General features: G+C 40.3%; 1 protein-coding gene across 3 annotated transcripts in view; it reads right to left on the bottom strand.

Annotated features, from left to right (window-relative positions):
• Positions 1–12,634: 12,634 nt before the first annotated feature.
• zgc:109889 (uncharacterized protein LOC553542 homolog) overlaps positions 12,635–24,857 on the bottom strand; it is a 44,887-nt gene continuing 32,664 nt past the window's right edge. Inside the window, exons 4-11 of one of the 3 annotated variants that reach the window (XM_044342414.1) lie at positions 24,039–24,192; positions 22,542–22,659; positions 19,633–19,701; positions 19,015–19,059; positions 17,703–17,836; positions 16,304–16,606; positions 14,436–14,851; positions 12,635–13,268 (exon numbers count right to left, since the gene is read on the bottom strand). In XM_044342414.1, the coding sequence (XP_044198349.1) occupies positions 13,111–13,268; positions 14,436–14,851; positions 16,304–16,606; positions 17,703–17,836; positions 19,015–19,059; positions 19,633–19,701; positions 22,542–22,659; positions 24,039–24,192 (1,397 nt within the window). In that variant the 3' untranslated portion in view covers positions 12,635–13,110. The remainder of the gene's footprint in view (positions 13,269–14,435; positions 14,852–16,303; positions 16,607–17,702; positions 17,837–19,014; positions 19,060–19,632; positions 19,702–22,541; positions 22,660–24,038; positions 24,193–24,857) is intronic. The other 2 variants (XM_044342415.1, XM_044342416.1) reach the window with 2 other exon arrangements.

The raw sequence follows: 24,857 nt of genomic DNA, 5'->3' as shown, positions 1-24,857 counted from the left end.
GATGATATCAGTGTTTCTGTAAAATGTCTTCTTGACTTGAAATTGCGGTAATCTGTTTTCCATAAAAAAAAAAAAAAAAAAAAGACATGCACTAAATAACGGAGAGACACAGAGACAGACAGAGAGAGAGAGAGAGAGAGAGACATTGCGTGAGCAGCGTTGTACGTCACAGAGTCAGGTTTCCAGTGACGTCATTTTTGTCTGAGTCGTGTCTAAGAGAGCAGGTCGTTTCAAAGACATCCCCACTCTCTTCCTCTTTTCACACAACGCCCCCCCCCTCTCTCTTCATCTTCCTCCTCATCCTCTCTAAGAGAACCCCCCCCTCTCGTCCTCTTCGCACTTTCAAACACGCCCCACTTTTCTTCGTAATTTCTAACACTCTCTTCCTCTTCATCTTTTCAGACAACCCCTTTATAAGACCTCTTTTCCTTCCTCATCTTCATTTCTATCGATTCAAGTCCCGTCTTCCTCCCCCCCCTACTTCTTTTCCTCACACCCCTCGCTCCCTTCGCTCTCTCTTCTCTCAAGTCGTTTCTTTCCTCCTCCAGTCTTTCACCTTCATCCACCGTATCCCTTTTTCATCTTCCCCCCTCTTCTTCTCCCTTCCCTCCGTCTCTTTTCTCTTGTCTAACATTTTTTTGCTATCCTTGGCCCGCAGGAAGCTAGTCGGTCAGGCTCCGTCTAAAAATAGTTACCCTGAAAGCAGATAAAAAGAGTGAAAAAAGAACAGCAGGGGAAAAAAAAAAAAAAAAAGGGAAAGGAAATGGAGGGGAGGGGAGGGAGATAGTAAAGCAGAAGAAATCAACCCTCCCTCCCTAAGCGCAGAGGCAAACCTTCACTTTGCTCCGGTAGACTGAAACATCCGCCTTGTCCTCTTCTTCTTCTGTTTTTTTTTTTCTCTTTCATTGTTAAGTTTTTCCCCCCTCCTCCTCCTCCTCTCTCTCTTTCTTGCCCTCCTGTCTCATCTACTTTGCACAAGCACGCAGTCATCCCTGTCTATTTTTATACCTGTCCTTATCCATCCTTTTATTGAGTCTCTTCCTTTTTTTTTTTTTTTTCTTTCGAGCACAAGCATTTACGCAGAAGCAGGGTTCGGTGCGAGTGTTATACTATACAGCAAGTTAGCAGGTTAGACTGTAACCTACAACCTGACAACACTTCAGGCGAGCAGAGATTGTCAATCAACAAAAAAAAAAAACAACAAAAAAAACAAAAAAAAAAAAAATAACCATTACAGAGCTAATATTTGGACCGAGTATGGCCTTCATAGAAAAACATTGTTTTATGCATAGATATCGTTAGTGTGTGGACAAGGAAGCAGCATGTGCGCACAAGCATCACCGGTTTTAAAATCCTCAAGGTGAGGGTGTTATTGGGTAATGATACTGTGATGTCAGAGACCTAATACAGTGCCCTTGAATCATGTTTTTTTTTTTTTTTTTTTTTTTTTAAATAATTTTTACTGTATTTTCATTTTTTTTTTTCCTCTTTTGAGTTCGTGTCGGTGAAACAGTCGGTTACGATAAAAAGTACAAATGCACTTTATAAGATGGACATGTTACACATTGCACTTGTAAATGTCGAATGTAAAACCTTGAAGAGAAAGATTTATTTTTACTATTGTAAATAAATGAGAAGAGAATTAAAAAAAAAAAAAAAAGACTGCAAAAAATGGAGAATAATTTGCCAAATAAACTGAGAACAACTAAAGAAGAAAGTTGTGTTTTTCTGTGTGCTGGGATGGAGTCAGTGACGTCAGCGTGTGTGTGTGTGTGTGTGTGTGTGTGTGTTTGTGGGTGTTAGCTTGAGTGTTTGTGTGACATTATCTGCGTGTGGGCGTTATAACGAGTGTGTGTGGGGACTGTGAGTGTGTGTGTGAGTCAATATTGCAGGTCACTGTAGTGTTAAGGAAAGCCTGGGAGTAAAAAAAAAAAAAAAAAAAAAGATGCTGCTGAATTATTAAACCACTCCCTGCTTGCATAACAGCAGAAAGGAGAGGAACGGAGAGAAAGAGTGAGAGGAGGGGAAAAAAAAGATAGAGAGAGGAAGAAGAGGAAGAGGAAGAGGGAGAATCCAATCAGTGAAGATGATTGCATGATACACACACAAACACACACACATCCATATGACATTCACGTAGAGGAAAAAAAGAGGAAGCCCGGAGGGAGAGGAGGAGAGGAAAGGTGCAAAAAATGGCTGAGGGAGGAAGGATAGTGCATATATGTGTGTGTGTGTGTGTGTGTGTGTGTGTGTGTGTGTGTGTGTGTGTGTTTCTCCAGGGCTGGTTGTCACAAAGTAGCCTGAAAACACACACACATATACACACACACATTTGTTATCACTGCCTCTATGTGCAGGTATGTATTCCCAAGGGATAGCTGTGTGTGTGTGTGTGTGTGTGTGTGTGTGTTTGTGTGTGTGTGTGTGTGTGTGTGCGTGAGGGTGGGGTACTGGGACACACACACACACACTAACACTCAAGCTTTTTTCTTAATAATTAATTAACAATGCAGCAGGAGATTTCACTCTTCCAAATCTATGACGCAGGTGAGTGTGTGTCTCTCTCTGTGTGTGTGTGTGTGTGTGTGTGTGTGTGTGTGTCATCTAATCTTTAGTCATTTCAAGTCAGGCAATTATGAACAAATTTGCCTCTATGACAATGAAGGTGTGAACTATACAAGCACAGGCGAGTGTGTGGGCGAGAGAGTGAGACTACAGTATATGTGTGTGTGTGTGTGTGTGTGTGTGTGTGTGTGTGTGTGTGTGTGTGTGTGTGTATGATTATCGACTCCTTGACTCACCTCTATGCGGCCTCTACAAAGAGGGGAAGAGCTCCATCATGTGGCCAAAGGTGAGTACTGCAAAGACAGAAGAAGGAGAATATGCAGCACACACACCTCACCTCTTTTACGTCATTACAGCAGCTTTCTCAAAACAAGCACGAAGCCCGAACCCTCTTTTCCTTTTCCAACCTTACTGTCTCCATCTCTCTCTCTCTCTCTCTCTCTCTCTCCCCCTCTCTACCCACTCATATTCTCTCTCTACCGCTCTCCCACCCCTCCTGTCAGCCTCTCTCCCTCTCTGTGAGTCAGAAGGCTCCCTCCACCATCTGCTGCAGGATGCTGCAAATCACCTCCGTTGTACGTACGTGTGTTTGAGAGCAAAAAAAAAAAAAAAAAAAAAAAGAGCACAGAAGGTGATGATATTCCTGCATTTGTTGTGTCTGAATCACACACACATGCACACACACACACCTCTTCACCCTCATCTAAAATTTTAATGAATATTTGATAGAAACCTTCCTCCATGTGGCCGGGAAATGATTCATGGGTGGACTTAATGTGAACCGGAGATTATTAACACATCAATGAGTGAGTGTTCCAGGAGTTATTTTAAATGTTGTCCTCTGATTGTAATGTGATGTCCTACATTTCCTAGAATGCCCCGACGACCCGCCGATAGACCGCAAGCTGTGACTTTTATGTGAAGGCACAGCGGGGAGCTTTTTCCAGTTACGAACGAAATAACAAAAAACTCAAAGCGCCACATCAAAAACATGGCTAAAATGAAATCTTGCCTGTTGAGGCTAAAATAAATCCTTGTCACAATTGCAGAGAGGGGATTTAGTAAACATGACAGTGTGCTACAGAAATACACTACAGAGCTCTCAGAAGAAATTGCACTGCATCTTCCGTCCATCTGTTGCCTTGATGTTTTTCTTTAAAAATATTTTCGGTTGTTTAGCAACAGAAATGGTGCAACTGGTATTGTGCTCTCATCATCATCATGTAATCTTCCTAATGACTTGAAAAGCGTTTCCAAAAAAGAACAAGGCAAAACAAAACAAAACATCTGTGGTGAGCCACTCCAGACTGATATTGAATCCTTTCCTTTGTGAGTAAGATAACTGGAAAAGCTTTTGAAGCAAACTTTTAACCTCACATGGTTAGTTTGGCAACTTTCAGTGTTATCAGCCTCACCGCAGACTGAGAGTGTTCTCATTTACGTGATGCATGCTATTTACTTAGACACCAATTCAGGCAAAATCCTGGTCCAACATCAATTGGATCTTGGTGCTGCCTTTGACACTGCCGACAATACAAGACTAGACCAATAATTGGGGTGACCATCCGATCCCCGAGGCAGATATTCGGCAACTTATGTATGTATCCAGGTGAACATGACGTGGAGTTCCCAAGGGTGCAATCCTTGGACCTCTTTCATTTAGCATTTCCTTCTGTCTCATAGGCCAAATTATGCAAAAAAGATGCTCATAATTATGCAGATGACACCTTGCTCTTTTACCAAGAGACACTCACTGCTAATCTTGATACACTGTCTCTTTGAAAAAACAAAAATCAGGCCTGAAATCATCCAAATTGAGTCAACCTTTACCGAACGTCTCAGACTTACCCTTTACGATCTGAGTTGAGCTTCATAAATGTAGATGCCTGGTCCCTCGTGAGCAGTCACATACACTGTAAATGTCAGCCCGTGCAGTAAATGTTGCCCCTGCGTCCGCCTCTCGCCTTCACCTCTGGTAACAGCATATCGAGATAACGCTTTAGCAACATATTCTCCATCATCTCCTCTTTAGTACAAGTGTCATACTGGACCCACTTATAGTAGCGAAAATAAGTCCTTGAGACAGGTATACACCTCTTGGGGGGACTCTTCAGCAGCAGATCTGCGATGGTATCTCTATTAAACTCATATTTTCTCAGCACAGCAGTCTTCAGCAGGTCATGGCCCTTCGTATTTGCTTGGTTCATGGCAAGAAAAGCATTTCTGCCCTTTCCTGTCAACACGGGAATTAGATGGACAGCCAAATCTTGTCAAGAACTGTGTAAACCTGTCAGTGTTTTAAAGACACTTCCAATATGTTCAGAGTCTTTTGGATGGACCCAGAAAAACAAGTAGAATGTCTAGTAGCTATTTCTAACATTGTTTTAGGGTGTATTTTTACTTTAAATATATATTTTGGATGAAATAACCTTCAGTTAAGGGCCCATTGTGTGATATAATGTTCACTGTTTACTGTCAAGGACGTTTCAGGTCTCTACAGATGCAGCTAATGGTTGCATAAAAGGTTGGAAATTTGCCAAATACTGTATTTTAGTGTGCTTTGGTTAAATGTATTCATTCATGCAAAGGAAAGGATTTAAACATTGCACTTAAATACTTTATGCATGAGTCATCCTTTACAACGTCAGATAAATCCAGTGAATCCTGGAGCCTTTTATTCCAAAATTAGATCCTGACTAAAATTAGGCTCTAGCAGGAAAGAAAGGATGAAAGAAATGTTTTGGACTCCCAACACCCACCGCATTTAACATTTATAAAACTAAAAACACTGACTAACACACTTTAAGTAGCAGATATTCTCTCACCATGATATGTGTGTCTGTGGTGCCTTCTGTATTTTCCACTGACCTCTCTCTCTCTCTCTGCTGTGTCACCATCTGTGTCCCGAAATGACTCCTCTCTCCCAAACAGCACCCAATCGCTTCCTCCTCCACCCTGCCAAGGCCCAAAACAGCACGGAGCTGGAACGAATCATGTTGACACCAGTGGGTGTGTCACAACGCTGGGAAGATGGAGTGATGATAGCTGGATTTACGTCATCATCATGGAATGACAGTGCTGATTAAATGTTACCATTTTAAGTGAAGTTGTTGTAAATGAGACGGACTGACATGTTTTCCTGTAAGGAAATCCAATTATACACATAATCTAATGAGCATTGATACATGATTATGCTGAAGGGAGGAACCGATTCTTTTTTTTTTATAAGGAAGTGATCTCATCGTCTCTGTTAGTAAATGACAAATTAGCGTCTAGGTATGAAGTCTCTTGCTACTTTTTTTTAAAAGTCCTTAACACAAAATTCGTCATTTGTTACACTTGTCAATAGTTTTTTAATATTGAAAAGAAGAAAAAAAGGTGTTTGGGGAAATATTGGAAATATAAATGTTTCCTTTCAGTTGCTAAAGGGCGTGTCGGTGTCTGCGTTTGATTGACAGCTGTTGGCAGGCTGATCTTCTCTTGTGTTGGTATAGCAGGCTGCTGTTTGGCTATGATAGAACTGTGACTTTACTGTTTTCTGAAAATACAGTTTAAAATAAAGTGATTTGATTGGCTTTATGGGAACAAGTTCTAATGGTATTCAGACAAATTAATGCAAAGACAGAAGACGCCACCACGAAACCAAAAAATATGAAAGATACTGTAGAAGCGAAGAAACGTGATAGTGTGTGGAATTATACCAAACAATACACGGAGCACTTCAGGTTAAATAAAAAGCTGCATAACCAGAAAAGTTAGATAAGGAGTTGTTTGTACCAACTAATACACAGAGCACTTCATGTTAAATAAACAGCTGGGTAACCAGAAGAGATAGATAAGGAGTTGTTTTCGAAAGGTCCGGTTACAATTTCTGGAGAAGCAAGTACTCTTGTTGCCAGGTTGCTGTGACCTATGCTGATCCTTTACACACCCAAAAAATGTCAGGCCACCAGACAATCAGTAGACTACTGGGAGTAGTCTTTGCACACAGCGTGCAAAATTAAGAAATGTCCTACTCTCATTGGTCAAAATCCAAGTGATCATTGATTCATAAAAGTGCCAAAAGTCACGTCCGCTTTGGTATAAATAGGGGTTGGATGTGAGTTGAAGGGCGGCTGCATTGGTGATTTTCCGAGTTTTGTATGTTCGTGTGTAATGAAATAAACTCCCGTTGGTTGCCTGCTCATCTCTCTGGTCTCAGCGTTTGGTGTGAACATCTTAATATAGCCTGATGTGAAACCCCTATAATACATTTCTTGCTTTTGGTTTCTGTTTTTTTTTTCTCAACATGTGATTTACAGAACAGATACAGTATGTACGCTGTAGCAGACATAAACATACAATTTAATTTCAGTTGGACTTTACTGTAATATTTGTAAATTCCTTGCAGTTTATCAACCTAATTGGGCTTTGGTCTATACACATGAGATCAATATTTCATTTGAGCAAAAAGGGCAAATCAATAAGGTAGTGATGATGATGGGTTATTTTACTGTATTGCATTGTTTTCTTCAAGATGATTCTAAAGATCCTCTCCAGACATGTTGTAAGGTATATATGAAATACTCTACTTTGAATAATAATTTATCTCTAATATGGTTTCTCCACAAAAAAAAAGTTCAGTTACCTCATTAATTTTTACTTATCTACTCCTTCTCCCTCATTAAAAATCCCAGAATCTATGAATATCTAAATATTGTTCATTTCAGAAGTTTAACTGCTGGACACAAGACGTCTCCTACCCCACTGTAAAGTCCATTCTCAGTGTTTGTGCTCTGGAGTTCGATTCGCTCCAAACTGGTTGTGATGTCACAAACCATGCTTGTATGTAAACGCCTTAAAATCAGATTTTCGGTGCACACATTCAGTAGATGAATGTGAAAACAGCCTTCTGTTGTCAAACTGCACAACACAGTGAAGCTAAAACATCCAACTGAAGGAACAAGAAACAAAACACATTTTTGAGTGGAGGGGGACTTTTTGCTTTCTCAATAATATGAAACTAGAAGTGTTAAACACCCAAAAACCCAGGACTGTGATCAGGTTTGATCAGATTTGACTGAAAGTGGTCTGCTAACATAAGCAAGTATCATCAGATTTTGATTCAAATGTTCAAATATTCTGACTGGTGCTCAGAAGACACAGACAAAAACACAAACACAGAAATCTGTCATGTGAAATAACCACAATTGTTCCAACTTTGGCTGAAAACAGTGTTCATGTAATCACTCATAGTAGCTGCTGTGTAATACAGAAGGAGCTGATTGTGAAAGTATGTTTTCAGGGCCTTAAAAGCTTGCCAGTGACAGCTTTGAAAAGAAATGCAGTATGTTCAGGATTTGCAAAGAAATACATCTTTATGTATATATGTTTTAGCATTAAGCAAAATAAACATGCAACTGATGCTCTTGGCGTCATTTCACATGAGCCTCTGAAGCTTTTTGAGGTGGCAGCGCTACAGAAGGATAACACATTATTATAATTAAAAAAAATACTAATATTGTATATATTTCACAGTTCAGCATCAATGGTGTATATTCGTGGGTGTATTGGAACAATTATTCACCTATATTGGTGGGAAAGGAATAGTGAATTAAGTTGATAACATGGTTATTTATCATGGTTAAAACATGGATGATTGAGTGGGATTTACTCCAGGTTTGATGTTGCTGTCACTGATGTATTATGTAAGCTTATGTGGGTTTTTTTGTATTTGTTATGCTTTACCTGGTTGCCACTTTCCCCTTGGGGACAATAAAGTTCAAGTTGAAGACGATGATAAAGAAAAAAACAAATCAATTCATGACTAATACAGACAGCACACTGTAGATGTAAAGAAATGACAGGATATACACTTTTGTTCACCATTTATTGTCTATAGTTACATGCATACTTGCTTACAGTTGGTTTTTAGTGTGCAATACACAGTTTTATTTTGTTTCATTGTCTAGGTTATATTACCCCAAATGTATTTTACTTTACAGGCTTCCTTACCAAAAGTCTATACAACATGACTCATTTCTCACATTTTTCAACACATAATAAAGTATTCATACAAGCCAGTAGCCATAGATACACAAGGTATGGTTGATTTGAAATCTCGACCTTTGGTGCTGAGATTATATAAGACTTTGTCTCCCAAAGTTTGGGGATTGTGGGTAAGCATTTTGATTATAGTAATTTTGACAGGACCAGTGTTTTACCAGCAAATCCAACAAGACAGAAAGAGTCGGGTTTTTACAGTCACAGCTTTACATTCTAGGACTCCGAAAGGTTGTTTAGATTCAAAAACTACTGGGCGCATTTCAGGACTGAGTATATCTATGGCTCTTGCAGAACAACAAAACCATAAGATTTTAAATCAGAATCAGTCAATCAGACCTGGGTCACGTTTTCTAGTGAAATCTGACCCAGGTCTATGACAAATCCACATTGTAGCTTTTTCATATGTGCTTTTTTTTTTTTTTTTTGCTTCAATAATATGTTCACAAATGCAGGTCGTGCCACAGTCCCTTAAAATTCTGTATCAAACAATCAGGGAGGATGATCAAGAACCAATCAATTCCTTTACCCGGTTGTAACAGAGAGCAGCTATCGAGTGAGCCGTTTCCTCCACTCTAGTGTGGTATTTACATACAAATAATGAAATAACTACTTTTGAGCTCTATCCCTTTCAAAATCTTGGGTTTTTTGTTTTTTTTTTTTAAATAAAAACCATTAGCGTAAAAGCCCTGGTGTTGTTGAATCTCTGCAACAACTATACAGTCTCAAATTCTTGACAAACACCTGCTCTTCTTAGTTTAGTTGTTTAAGTGACTTGCAGGTCAAAACACATCCAGGTGTCTTCGCTAAAATTTGGCTATACTTGCTTAAAAATGATTTGATTGATACTTTGATATTTAGACATAGATACATTACATGTAACTTGTTTCACAAGCATTTTAATGTCTACATTCTCATTTGAACTAAACACTGAAATGTAGTCCGTTTCTTCTTCTTCTTCTTCTTAATATTCACTTTACAATGGATGAAAACATGGATAATGTCAATCTCAGTTTAATATATCTTGTAGAACAGTGGTGCTTAATCTTTTAGTGGGATAGGAAATGTATAAATGCAGCACTAAAATGCCGTTTGAATCCTGCTTTGGCTCGAGAGTAGATTAAAAACCAAAAAAAAAAAAAAAAAAAAAAAAGAAATCAACCTTTAACCTGTTTCTCTGACACAAGCTCAACAGTTTTATCTGGTTCTGTACCTCAACCCCTGGCCTCGAAAGTAGAAAATCCTAAAGTAAATCAAAGTGAACAACTCACTGCAGCACATTTTAAAAAGAAAACCACATTATAAAAACACTACAGTCCAATCAGCTCATACTGAGGATTAGCCAAACCTATACTGAAAAGAGATAGATAATATATTGTATATTACTGTTGCAAGTCTCTTACACTTATGTATTTATAGTCCAGGGGCTGCGTTCACAAAGCCTCCACAGACAGCAGTGCTGATCCAGGGTCGCTAAGAGCGAGAAAAGGTCATATATATATATATATATATATATATATATATATGTATATATATAGGAGTGGACGTGACCTTTGACCCTGGCTCAGGATGACAAGCTTTGTGAGAGCGGCTCCGGTGTGGTTAAGTGTGGAAGCGTTTATATACGACCAATACCACAGCACACAGTCACTGGCTGAAATGTTAGGCTTCAAGTTATGAATGACTAGAAAAGACCAAAAAAAGAAAAAAAAAACTAAAACATACCAAAATAATGGCATAAGCTCGCTTGCTTGATTCTTCAATGCTGTAATATGGAGGCTGTATGATGAGTAATTACTCTGACAAGGCTGATGGCGCTTGTAAACCTGGGTGGGTGGTGTCACAGTTTCAGCTTTCAGTATATCACAATGGATCAATTAAAGATATGAATTCACGCTCTACACTGACTTTATGGGAGTTTTCCCTCCTGCTTACTGTCCTCAGTTTGTTACAACACAACTGACATCACATTTATCTCTGTGGATACTTTTGTCTGGTGTACTTGCAAAAGCATGAACAGACAAAAGCAGTATAGTAAACAAAACGTACAAAATTGAAAACACACGATTGTAACCGGCTATCACAAACAAACAGACTGACAAGATATGAAAAAAAAGGTAAAAATTCAATCATTGTTAAAATTTTGTTTACACCATTAATGATTGGCAAAAGAGCAGAAAAACAGGCCTGTATTCTGAATTTTGATCATTTCAGAAACACAAACGTACCAAAAAAATACAGATTGGGCCTTTAAGAAAGAGAAATATCCAGAATATGAAGATTTTCAGTAAACCAAACTTTGGCATTGGTTTTTATTCTATGGCTTGTAAATGAATTTCTTAAAAGAGAATCTTAATTATCATTTTAAAAGAAAATCCATTGCAAATCAAAATTTCTACAAGCTAATTTAGCTACATCGCTCACCTTCTGTTTTAGCAACAAATCATGCTAGAGATCTACCGACAGGACGACCTCCAGTTTTAAATATCTTCAAAGAACCTCAAACTTCAGTCTTTACCTTTTCACAATAACCAGCAGGTTCAGATATGTGACATTAAAATTAAGCTAAGTAACAACACAATTAGCGCCAGCTACAGTTAGCTAACATGCTACACATTAAACTGTTAGCATGCACACCAGCCAGAATTCATTACACAGAGTTCATTTTGGGCTTGATTCTATCGTTGCATGTTGGTTCAAGGAAACTTCGGTATCTTTCAACCTGGACCCTGTTTTCCCATCTTTTTGTGTCTAAGTGACTAATGGGGACAACAGTTTTCGAAATTGGTCCAGTATTGAGCGAGAGCGCTTCAGCTAGCAGCTGCAAAATGGGCTGTAATGTAACCTGATGGGGCAATAGAGCTCTGTCAATGTATGTCCACTAAAAGTGCTTGTTTTTGCTACTAACAGGCTCAGATTGTTATTATAAGTATCTGACAACATTATGGAAAGAACCATACAGAGAAATAAAATGTTTTTCTTTACCTTTTGCTTGATTTGGTCTGTTTGTTACTGTGTCCAACCAAGTCTCGCTCAAAGAGAAGTCTCCTTCTGAAATCTTGCGAGAGTTGAGTTGTTGTCGAATCAGCTAAATATTCAGCCATGACAGAGTTGGAGAGAAGAGTGCCGGAAGAAGTTCGTTGTAGAAAAAATTCACATCATGTCAAGTCACAGCTAAATAGTTTGAAAATCTTTTGGGTAACACTAAACTACACTTCCTGTACTCCAACACAACAAACTTCTTCCGGCACTCTTCACTCCAACTCTGTCGTGGCTGAATATTTAGCTAATTTTGACAATGACTCAACTCTCGCGAGATTTCAGAATGAGACTTCTACTTGAGCGAGACTTGTTTAGACACAATAACGAACAGACCAGATCAAGCGAAGGGTAAAGAAAAACATTATATTTTTTTGTATGGTTCTTTCCATAATGTTGTCAGACACTTATAATAACAATCTGAACCTTTAAGTGGCAAAAACAAGCACTTTTAGTGGACGTACATTGACGGAGCGCTATTGCCCCATCAGATTACACTGCAGCCTGTTTAGCGGCTGCCAACTGAAGCGCTCTTGCTCAATACTGGACCAGTTTCAAAAATTGTTCCCCCCATTAGTCACTTAGACACAGAAAGATGGGAAAACAGGGTCCAGGTTGAAAAATACCAAAGTTTCCCTCTAAGGTGACCAATGGGTAAAACTCCCAAAAGCTAAGTGCAGTTTTTCCAAGGTTAGGTGCACTTGTTTCTTAAACAGGCACAACCCGGCAGAGCGGAGTAATCCTCTGTGGAACTATTGTTTTCCCTGATTTTCCTGACTTGTTTTCATAAATTCTTTCTCACCATTTGGCAGATAAGTTAAGATTGCACTATAATTAGTTTTTTTTTTCTTGTGCTATACCATGTGCTTTGTAAACACATTACCCCGTACTCACTAGGGGCACACCTACCTACAGTTTGAGAGCCTGATATATCGCTCGCAAATACCACTCAACGATGTAGGGAGGGAGGAGTTGGCGCGTTTGTTTTCCCCCCACCGCTGAATGTTAAAAATGTGCGGACGGGGGCGGCAGGGTGTTGAAATAGTGTGAATGTGAGCATGTGTGTGTGTGTGCGTCTGTCGTGGCAAACACCCCGGGTGGTTAGACACACACACACACACACACACATCTCTAGGGTTTCAAGAATAGGCGTCGTCAGGGGCAACCAAGCAAGCTAAAATTACCGACCTGTTGCTGTAGAAGTGCTCGATGTTCAGAGAGGCTGCAACAGGGGGATCTGTAGTATGTGAATGTATGATTTTTTTTTGAATTTCATTGATTGTTTTTTATTTTTGTTAACATGTTAATGATGAATATTAAAACTAACCAAACCCCTTCATTTCCACCTCAATGTCACAATGTTTCTCCCCCCTCGCACCTTCCCCTCCGTCATCATCACCACCACCCACTGAGCCCCCCCCCGTCTTTATCTCACTCTTTTTTTTTTTTATAAACATTTTTTTTTTAGTCAGACCACTCGTTCTCGTCGAGCTCGGAGTCGTCGTCCGACTCGCTGTACTCCACGGCGATACGGCGCGACAGGATTGTGGCCACGTCATTGCCGACGGGCTCCCTCTTCGCCTCCTGCTCCCTCTGCTCCTGCACCTTCCTCAGCTGGATACCTGTTGCGGAGGAAGGGAGAAGAGGAGGAGGGGGAGGGGGGAGGAGGAAGGAGTGAGCATGAGTAGGTATTCCAGCAACCCCCTGATGACAGCTCAGGTAAGTAAGTGTGGTTTTAACAATGCGTCTGCTTACTGTCAAGATAATTTATCAGTTTTTCCAAAAGCTTCATTATAATATAAACCCCTATTTATAGCTCTTTTCAGACATGGATTACATAACACTACCGGCTTCATCTTTCATTCAGACATTGCAGGACATTTAAGGAAAGAGTCACAATGATTGTGCAGTATTTGCCATAGAGTGTGAAAGAAGGAGCCACATTAAAATATGAAGGAGGAGTTCTTTGTTCTCTCACAGGCTGCATCAGTGTCTTTTTTTGTCATTGAGGCCTTAATTAACAGCAATCATGAGCGTGAGAGATACTCATTCCCCCTCCCTATTCTACCAGTGAATCATAAGTAATAAGTTTAATGACCGTTTGAAGTTATTACATCACACAAAATCTGTTGCCCATTTTATAATATGTGACAGCGCACCAGCATAGAACGACAAAACATATTCATTCATTCATTCATTCATGCAGCAGGTTTGAATGAAAATTGGAAATATAAGGAGGGAGAAAGCTGGTCTGATTATTACTTTTGAGACTTGTAGTCAGTGTAGAAGTCATCTCAGGGCACTTTTCACACAGAGCATTTCTAGACTGTACTCTTTAATTTACAGAGACCCAACATTTCTCTATGAGTAAGCACTTGGCAACAGCGGCAAGGGAAAAACTCCCCTTTAATAGGAAGAAACCTCGAGCAGAACTGGGCTCTAGGTGGGCGGCCATCTGCCTTTGTGGTTTATTAAAGCAATTTTATTCTTTTTTGTGTATTAGAATTATAATTAAGTGGTACATTTATTACAGTGTTCTTAATAAGGCGAACAAGACCAGCTTCTAATCTCTCTCTGTGCATATTTAACCTTATGATGCTGCAGCCTTTATATTAATCTTGCAGAATTCATTTTTGTGCTGTTTGGGTGCTTCTTCAAGCATGAGACCAACATAACATCCATGTAACAAGCTGCATGACTAACAGGGGCTACAAACTAATATATAGATCAAAGTAAGGCAGGTAGTTTAGTATTTTATTATTTTAAAGTAGAAAAAACATCATATTTACCTCTACGTATGGCAGCCAGCAGGTCGGAGCGGGCGTCGCTCATCGGGATCATCCCCAGCATGGTGGACTTCCTCGCCTGGGGCTGGGCGTCCGCAGCCGACTGGCCGACAGCAGCGTGCGGTGGAGACGGGTGGGCCGGGTGACCCACGGAGCCTCCAGGCGGAGGAGGTGGGGGGGCGGCCGGGGGCGCGCCCGAAGGAGGGTGGGAAGGAGAGGGCACGTAGTTGGCCGGGGGAGGAGGAGGGGAGGGGGAGTAGGGACGGGAGAGGGCGGAGGAGGTCGGGGGGACAGCGGAGGCGGCGCCGGAGGGCGGGGCTGTGGTGGAGTCGAAGGCGGTCTGGGCGGAGGGGATGGTAGGGGGAGGAGGGGGAGGGGCAGGGGGGATATAGTACTCTGGGATGGTGGAGGGCTGGCTGCTGGTGCAGAAGAAGGAGAGAAAAGAAGAACTTTGATTTAGAATTAAATTAAATTTTGATTAGTTTATTCTGTGAATATGGGAGGTCAACAAGCCATAATAACTGTGGTCCTTTAGCATGGTATGCTAACCTGAAAGTCCACAACAAATCTTTAAATATTTAAAAGAAAAGTTTGCTAAAGAGCAAACATAATTGCGGTACAAAAGCGTTATCTACCATCCTTTAAATAAATACTTTGAGATGCTCCCTTTAAAGAAATAGTTTGACATTTTGGTAAGTATGCTAGCTAGCCTCGCTCTGTCCAAAGGTAAAAAACATCCGCCTACCAGCAACTCTGAAGCTCATTAATTAACACAATGTCTCATTTTTTAATCTGTACAAGAACAAAATGGTCAAAATAACAAGTTGTGGCCTTAGAGGTGCTGGTAGGTGGACTTTTTAGCTTTTAGACAGAGCCAGGCTAGCTGTTTCCCCCTTTTTTCAGCTTTATGCTAAGCTAGGCAAAGCATCTCCTGCCTATATCTTCATATTTAATGGATGAGAGTAGTATCTCATTAAGCTCTCTGAGTGAATAAGCGAATAAGTAATTTCCCAAAATGTCCAACTATTCCTTTAAGGTCAGATGTATAGATTTCACAGGGCAGGAGGAAGCATTAGCAATAAAATTACTTAACACTCCAGCTTTGTACCAGCAATGTAGCACTGCAAGGCAGCTGCTGTCTTATTGATTTTTCTGCTTGTGATTCATTGCTTTTACTCTTTTCAGTTTTTCTTTACTAATTGCTATTATTATTTTACTACTGTGTATAACTATATTTCTCATAGATTTATTTTATTCTGTTCACTGTTTGAAGCGTTAAGCCTGTTTTTGATGTATCTGTAGTTAATAGTAGAGGGAAAATGTGTGTCTAACATCATTGATTTGTATAGATCTCTAGGAAAAGTCATGGAGACACATTTTCAAAAGGAGAGAATTTCATTTTAACATTCAAAGCAGCAGTTGGTTGACATTAGCTAAGCCTTTATGGTTTAAATATCATGTTTGACATTTCAGTCATTGAGCCAGAGCTTCTTAGGGAGCAAGACGGGGGTTCAGTATCTTAAGATCTCTTCAGACAACATGATAACTGGGATTATTCCAAATCAGACAGACGATCAGCTTCGATCAGTCTGCAGACAGGACATGCTGCAGACTAATACGAACTAAACTGCAATTCTAAAATGGTAATAGAAAGCTGAAATCTTAACTGTTTTTTTATTCAGTTTTAAATTAAAACTCAGCCATCAGTACATCAAAACACCAGTAGCTCTTTTGCTCATCCAATGGCAAACAGGGATGCACATTTTTAGTCAAACAAATAGTAGAAAATAAAATACAAACACTACCAAAACTAAATAAATATGCAAATTAACACATTAAAATAAAACCTGGTCTACAATGACCAAACCTACCCGTGCCCGGCCCGGTAGTCCTTAACCGACTGCTGTCTCGGTCCGTTAACCGTTGGATCTCCGCCAGCCTGGACTCCGTGTCCTGATGGGGTCCTGCCCAGGGAGGCTGCATGTCGCCCCGCCGCTGCGGCCCCTGCAGCACCCGGAGGCTGGGTAGCTGGCCTGATGCCCCGGTCCAGCGACTGTGTCTGGGCTGCCGCGCTGAGGATGTCCCTGGCGTGGTGGTCGGTAGGTTGGGCTGCGCTGGGCGCCTGGGTGGAGGGGTGGTTGGGGCTGGCTGGGTAGGAGTCAGACGCCATTGACCTGATGGAGGGAATGTGAGTGGGCGGTCAGTTGAAAGGCGTGCAGATAAAGAAGGTTTACAGATAGTGGAGATCAAATACAAAACAAGGAAAAAGACACAAAATCCTGCAGTAAATCCTGGATTCTCACAATTTTGGGCATTAAAATGGCAGAATGTAGACATAAAAATGGGCAGAATGACAACAAAGCTGAAAAATAATGACAGAACAAATCTAACTTCTCCACAATTGGGTTGATATTTACTGTCTTCCACTGCAGTATATCCTGGTTTTGTATTCTCTGCTGCAGTGATCCAGTGTCCCCTCACAGTTTGATCTCATCTTTTCTTACAGAGGTGTGGATGTGCAACTGTAAATGTATTATATTGTAATATACAACATAATAATATCTTGTGCTCTGTATTGCCTTCTCCAGAAGAGGGCAGCATAGACCGCAAACTGAAGACATCTACTGCTTAAGGCTCTATATCAGTTTACAGGTTTGTTGATGGATGTGTTTAATTGTGACTGAGTGGTTATGTATACATGCATCCAAACAGTATGTGCACAAATCATACTACAGTATAGTGTAGTGCTACTATTTATAGTCTTATTAAGACTAAGGAGAAAATACAGAAAGTCGGTTTGATTTAAGTTTCATCCTAATGCAGAAAACGCTAATAATCTGACCCATGAGTGTGTGTTTGTCTCCTTGAGTAGGTGTATTCCCAGTGAACCACTTTTGTCACATCTGGTTATCTCTAGGAGACAACTAACATATAAACACAGATGTGTTTGTTGTGAGGCTAGACTGTAACAAGGCAACAGGACCTTAGAGGAAAATCTCAGTCATGTAGGAGCAGATAGTGTCCTTGTATAACTCATGTTGTGGGGACATAAATCTGCTAACAGAGTGACATTATGGGGACATTGAAGTCCCCATTGTGTAAATCCTTAAATTCTATGGTGAGGACTCGGTTAAAGGTTAAGATAAGGGTTAGGGTTTGACAGGTAGGTGTTATAGTTAGTGTAAGTCTCCAGGAAATGAATATAAATCAATGTCATGTGCTCTGAAGTGTTAGAAACATAACTCTGTGTGTGTGTGTGTGTGTGTGTACCTGCTGTCAGGGGACAGGGAGCCTTCTGAAGACATGCCGTGGTACGGCGAGGGGGTGAGCCTGGCGTCTGGTCTGAACTCTTTGTCGTAGGCCAGGACGTTCCACTCCTGACGCCGGTTACGAGCCTTACGCACCTTCAGGGTAAAACAGGCAGACATTTTTCTTCACTGAAGTGATACTGAGACAACACCTGTGTCTGCAATTTTGGTGTTTTCCTCTACATCATGTCTGTTACCTGGAGTACATGACTTCAACATTTAATTGTTCTGGTCTGGAGAATTAGCACAGCTTTACCTCCCTAACAGCCCAGTAAGGACAGTGTTAATAGCCTCTGTTCTTACATAAGTGAATGATACTTTTACTGAATATGGTTCTGGAGTGATAAAGAGTTCTCCATACTGGCAATGATCCTCTTAAAAAGTTCACTAAGTCTTTGAAGCCTTTGCTATTCACTCAATACTGTCATTTACATTGGTGACACTGTGATGTGTACATGCACGTCTAAATGAACAAACTTTGCTCGGCCAAAACTGGTGACAGTATAATTTTAGCTCAGGCAAATTTTGGACTTAAAATGGATATCAAAGACTGTTGTTATTATATAAAACATTTGTTATCACTTCAAACTGCTTTTCACAAACACTGAACAGCAAATTGAAGCCAGACACCAAAGCGCAGACGGCAAGAAAGCAGAGCTCCACAGCTTTGGAGTTGGGATACCAAATTAGGTTTTTTATATATATTATTTAGGGGCTTTTTATGCTTTTTATTATAGTGACAGTAGAGAGATGACATGAAACCAAGGGAGAGAGAGAGAGAGAGAGATGGATTATGTGGCATGCGTCTTAATCAGTAGGCTACCGGGACGTGCTATGTATTGATGTTTTTTAATATACTGCATTAAATAAAACTAAATTAAATTTGTTTACCATATATAAGCATTGCCATTAAATCCTCTTATAGGACCCTGCCAGACACCTGAAAACCTTTAAACTGGCACAATCATTTTAGAAGTCCTAAATGCATCAGTCATACATATTTTATGATCTAAAAATCGTGTTATGGTGCCACAAATGGTTGTAAAACACAGGATATTACACTATATGGTCAAAATAACAAACACTGTCTGCATATTTGTGCATCAGGGGCCAAAATCACTAATGATCTAGTTCCCTGGAACAAAACTAAACATTCACTATGTTGAGTGATGGTAACTCTGGCACGGCTGGTTTACATTTAAAAAGTTTTGGGACGACATTATCACACGTTTAAATTAAATAGTGATCATATATTCGTGCAAATCCGTACTGACCTTCTTCACCTCTCTGCCGGGGTCCTCGACCTGCCTCTGCTGCTCCTGGAAGAGAAACAAAGACAGACAGATAGACAGATAGACAGAGGAGCGGAGAGAAACTTCAGTCATTGATTATTGATTTCTTTGGTGCAGAGGGAAAGAACAGGACCCCATCACCAGCTCCTTCACCATGGGGCAAACTCACACCGAACCAATGACACACACACACACACACACACACACACACACACAATAGTCTACTCATCACATACACCAGTAAAACGATGGACAAGAGAACCAAAACGTTTAGGAACACGGGAACCAAACCAAACACAGACGGTTAGAGGGAGGGTGAGGTGGCAAGCGAACGTAACGTGAAACACACGGACACAAACAGGAGGGAGTGTGTGTGTGTGTGTGTGTATGTGTGTGTGTCTTTTAACAGTGTTGAAATACAACCATTGATTTGTTGAATATTTGTGTTTTTCTATCAATTTGTCTGCTTACCTGCGTTCATACATCCGCTATGACAGGTGAGTGTGTAATATGTGTGTGTGTGTATAGTGGGAGGCGGGGGGGGGGAGGAAGGGGAGGGGGGGCAGGAGAGGGCAGGTTAGGGGGTCGGGGTTGTCTTACAGAGATGGACAGGGGGCTCCTGGGTGGGGCCTGTCTGGAGTGGGGCCTGTCAGGGTGGGCCGGACAGCCCTATGGAAACATGGGAGAAAGACAAGCTGGTGCGTTAGACTGAGCAGAGGAGGAGGAGGAGGAGGAGGAGGAAGGGTGGGGTGTGTGTGTCTTGGAAGGCCAGGTGACTCTATTTGATAAATTAGAGAAAGGAATGAGGAAGAAGAGGAGGAGGAGGACGAAAGAGTGGTAAAAAAAATGAGCTATCCTCCTGCAGCTGAGCTTCCTCAAGGATTCGAACCTGTCAATTTTTCAAGGAGTGAAAACTGGTTTTGTTTCTTAAAAGGATATTTCAAGGTTGAAGGGAGGGAACAGAAAAAATGTGAGCAGCATTAAAATGAACAGAAATATTAACAAAGTGCAGCAAACACATACAGCAGCAGTGGGTCAGGGGTTTGAGAAGTGTTTTGTCGAGCCAGCTGAAGGAGTTAAGTGTAGCATTTTGAAGTGATTTTGCACCAGAGGGGAATACCACTGAAATCCCAATATGAAGAAGTTAATTCTTTAGGCCAGTTATGTTGAGCTAAGTGAACATTTAAGGGATGTTCAAAAGAGCCTCACACAGAATTAACTGCAAAAGACAAAACTGTTAAAAGCTCTTACCCCCTTGGATTGAATAAATACCCAAGGCTAGCTTCTGATCAACTATTCCTACCAAGCAGCAACAACCACGGCTTGAGGCTGAAGCCAATGTGGAAGTATCTTCAAGTGCAATACCACCGATGGCCACTAGATGCTGACTGCAACTGACTCCCATTCAAAAAAAGCATCAACTTCTTTCTAGAAATACCAAATCAATCATATTTTTCAATGAGTCATTATGGTCTCAATCACAATATTTGGGCCTCTAATAAGTGTACTATTAATAAAATTTGAAGACTTATAATAGCTTTGATGTCCACCTTGTGGGCGTTGACTGACAGCTGTGATTGACAGTTGGCTCACCTGCTGCTCTGGGACTCGCACTGAGTCGGACTATTATTGTAATATTTAAGGTTAATGTTACTTAGTTATGATACCTGCCCTTTTGGCACAATTTAGCTAAAGTAGTTATCATTAGCTCAAGTGCGCCACTTGGTGTTCCCAGTAAGCTAGCATTAGCTTCAGTTCGAGGTAGCGGGGTATGTTTCTAGAGCGTGAAAGGCAACACCCTGCACTCCTTATTGGAAGGTCCTGACTTCTAACAGAAAAGTTTGTGCTGACCATAAGCAGCAACTCTGGGCTTCAAATTGGCTCCAATGCAAACCAACAGGTGATGTCACACCTCGCTACATCCATCTTTATATACCCCTTGGATTCCACTGAATTCACTGTGTACTATCATGCTATATAAGCTAGGCAAGCAATAACACAAACTGATGATAACTCTTTGATAGAAAAATCTGTACATTGTGTAATCTGTACATTGTGTACCATGTATGGTTATATATATTAGACTGCAGGTTCCGAGGGTAACAGCAGGACAAAGTCATATGGATATCATGTGGGAGGGAGAGCTCTGTAAAGCTTTGTCTAGGTCTGGTAGGAATCTGTAAACAGCTTAAGGTGCCTCCCAAGGCCATCAATATATATACCAGTGAATTTCTTTCCTTCTTCAGAATTATCCACGGAGAGTTCGCAGAGTCTCCATAACACGTGTGTTGTTTGAATTAAAGAGACGCTTGACTTCAACCAACCTCAGTCTATTGATAATTTATCTATGACTCTTATAATAATAACTGGGATAACTTGGACACTTTCTCCTGGCAAATCTGTTGCTTTGACAGTCCAAGAACTCATTTGCTTACTGACGTGCCTGCTAATGCAGTACTACAACTGTGACTGCATGTAGACATATAGATGAACAGGTAACCTCTGGTATCCACACTGCATTATTTTGGCAAAAAGAAAATTGAGTTTAGTTTCTTTGATTTCTAGTTTTGTACTGTAGAAGAGTTGAAACGTCGACCAGAGGCATGAGTCCTTAATTACAGGTGGCAGGCGCTATACTGCAACTATACTTTTATGTTTTTTGCTATAGAAATATGTACTATATACAGTATATGCATTAAATTTACCCTCCCAAAAAATCTTATTGTTTGGTCACATTGATAAATGACCATATATGAAACTGCTGGCTTGAGAAGTATAAATGAAAACCTGAGATTAAGAGGAATTAATAGCACACTGTCATTCAACATGTAACTATATATCATTACATAAGACTGTACTGTAATATCTGTGCTATTGCAGTATATAGGAGCTACACCTTTGTATAAATATAAATAAAACTATTAATAGCTGTTCTGGAGCTTTCGATCATGTCACATTTTCATCCTTAGCAGATGAAGTTTGCCCAGTTGCCATTAAATCTAGACATTCAAATGTCCATTTTTCAGGGCATTTTAAGGCCTTCTCCTCCATGTTGGCTTAAAGATTGAGATTGATCAGTTTTATGAATATGTTTGCATAAAGGTTCATGGTTCGTTTTATTGACGTGAATATGACTCAACACATAAAATGTTTAAAAGTTGTACTCCCCTTCGGCCATTACTTTGTCTCCGGATAATGATCCTGCCCAACTGCTGCTGTATCAATAACCAATTACACAGCGAAGCAAAGCTAAATGGCGGGTACAGTAAGATATACAGGCTGAATGCAGGAAATGAAACGAATAACAGCATAAAAAAAAGACACAACTCGGCTGGAGAAAACTGATTAGCAAATTAAATCAGAAGATGATCTTTTTAAAAAAATTGCTCTTTTGCACTCTTGCAGACAAGCTCCGTCACACACATTCACCCCCCGAAGCATATGCCAAGCCCCCCCCTGACAAATACACATACAAATACTGCACACTCCACCAGAACACACAACCATACCTTCTGCCGCCTCTTCTCCTTGCGTTTGTCCTCGGTGGCCTGCAGCATCTTCTCCTTCCACAGGTTGAAGAAGTAAGAGGGGTCAGTGTAGAACTTCAATGCGTCCTTCTTGTCATCCCTGCATGGACGAATAGAGGAGTGAGTGAAAACAAAAAGAAATGATGAACATGGAAAAGTTGGTTTGATTAGAAGCAGGAGGTTACACCTCATCTTAGTGAACTACTGGTTACTTTTGTGGGAGCCACAACTGGGCTGGAGACAACCCAGACTCAGTGCTGACTCAGTATAAAGTCCTTCTTGACTCAAAAAGATGTTTTTATTATCAGTTGGATGTTTGAGCTTCACTGTGCAGAGTGATGTATGTGCAGAGTTCGACTAGAAGGTTGTTTTCACATGTATCTGCTGAATAGGGAAAGTTTCTCTGTGCTCACCTTAAATGCCGGTTTAACCTTCGTGTGACTGGGATTTGTGACATCACAGCTAATTTGGAGCCAATCGTGGTCCAATATTCAACTTAACACAAGTGTGATGTGGGAACCTGAAGCCTTCAACACTGAGAATTGACTTCACAAAGAAGTAGGAGACATCTTGTGTTCAGCAGTTAAACATATGAAATGAAAAAATGTTTTGCATATTCATAGATTTCTGAATTTTTAATGAGGGAGGAGGAGGAGGTGTCATTTTGAGGATTTTAACAAGATAATTTACATTTTGTGGAAAACACATATTGGACACATCATTATTCAAAGAGTACACATCTTAAAACATCTTTAACATACAGACTGAACTTTTTGTGGGAAAAAGGGTTAGAAATATATCAAGCAGAGTATTTTTACACATTTTAGAACGTGTCTAGATGGATCATTAAAAACGTAAAATTAGTAATACCCCCACCAGAATACTGTATTGTAGGTAATAAGCTTGCTATTATTTAAGAAAGAAGGACCTAAAATGTGAAAAAAGGTGAAAGTAGTTGTTACCCTTTCCTAACTATCCTCTACTGTACAACTACTACTGTACTGGCAGTAAAAACACATCAATTTATCAAAGATAAAATTACTACTATAACTATTAACTTAAATGGTTTGATGTTAAAATGGTAACTAATGTTAACTAGTTATGAGATATCTGCTTGGAAAGTAAGAAATACACACTGATCTAAAATATTCTGTAGTTAATCAATAAAAACATGCATCAGTGTGGCATTTTGAAACCATACTGCTTTTTCCAACAGTTTTCTCTTCATTTTTTACTTATGTAAATAATCACAGTAAACTACCTGCTGTTGCTGTTCTTTTCTACCAAAACCAACCCAGTAGCTCCCAGTGTAAAGTTCAAGGGCTGAGTTTTGTAATAGGCAGCTAATTCAGTCAGCAGTTTGTCATATGACTTACTTTACTGATGGTAAATGTTCCACCTTAAATCATTTAAAGGTTGGTAGGACTCCACAATACAAACAAACTTAGTAATACGAAACAGTCGGGCTGAATTACTGACCTATAGGGGCTGAGGATGTTGAGAGGCGGAGGTTTGTCACAGCGATGGTACATCTCCACCACGGGGTTGGGAACGGAGGTCCTCGACACCACCTGCTGGTCCTGGATGGTACTGCTCTTGAAGGCCTTCCTCATGTTGATATCCTGCAGGGAGACTGGAGGAAGAAAGTGAGAAGTTGGAGGAAGTTTTAAACGAGGATTCATCACCGGAACATCATGTTCTGACAGTAAACAACTTGACAGGTAGAAGAAAAAATAGACCCAATTATTTGACTGTGTAACTTTTCAAGTGTCGCCTTAGCAGCTGAAACCCGGAGGTGCGGCGCTGCCCTCTATTAATCAGTCAGGGTGCAGCTATTTAACTACAAGGTTTTACGCCACCAAAGTCAGCTTCAGTCTTGATTAAATAGTTCTTTATCTCGCCACCAAAAAAGGCAGGAGAAAAGATTTGATTTTGCGGATAGCGGCAGATAAAACAGCTATTTAACACTCGCTCGTGTCTCAATTTAGAGCAGCTCAAGAATCTCAATGTCACACATATGTCTGTGTGGGTTTGACCCTGAGATTTATGTGGTTTATGGATTTTGTTGAGAGGCATTCTGGGAATGTAGGAAACTGCTTACAGAGGCAGAAGTGCAACGGATGAAACGCTATGAGGCGAATATGAAGTTTAACACTTAAGAACAAAATGATTCCTGGAGCCTAACTCACATCAGTGGATGTTTACTGTAACAAACTGTAGATTCTTGGCTTAATTTAGAGCTTTTATTAAATTGTTTTTGTAATTTTTTAAGCAAAAATACTAAACATTAGCTGGTTT

The sequence above is a fragment of the Thunnus albacares genome, chromosome 22 (assembly GCF_914725855.1).
Source record: "Thunnus albacares chromosome 22, fThuAlb1.1, whole genome shotgun sequence".
Lineage (NCBI taxonomy): Eukaryota > Metazoa > Chordata > Actinopteri > Scombriformes > Scombridae > Thunnus > Thunnus albacares.
This window is presented reverse-complemented; position numbering and strand designations above follow the sequence as displayed.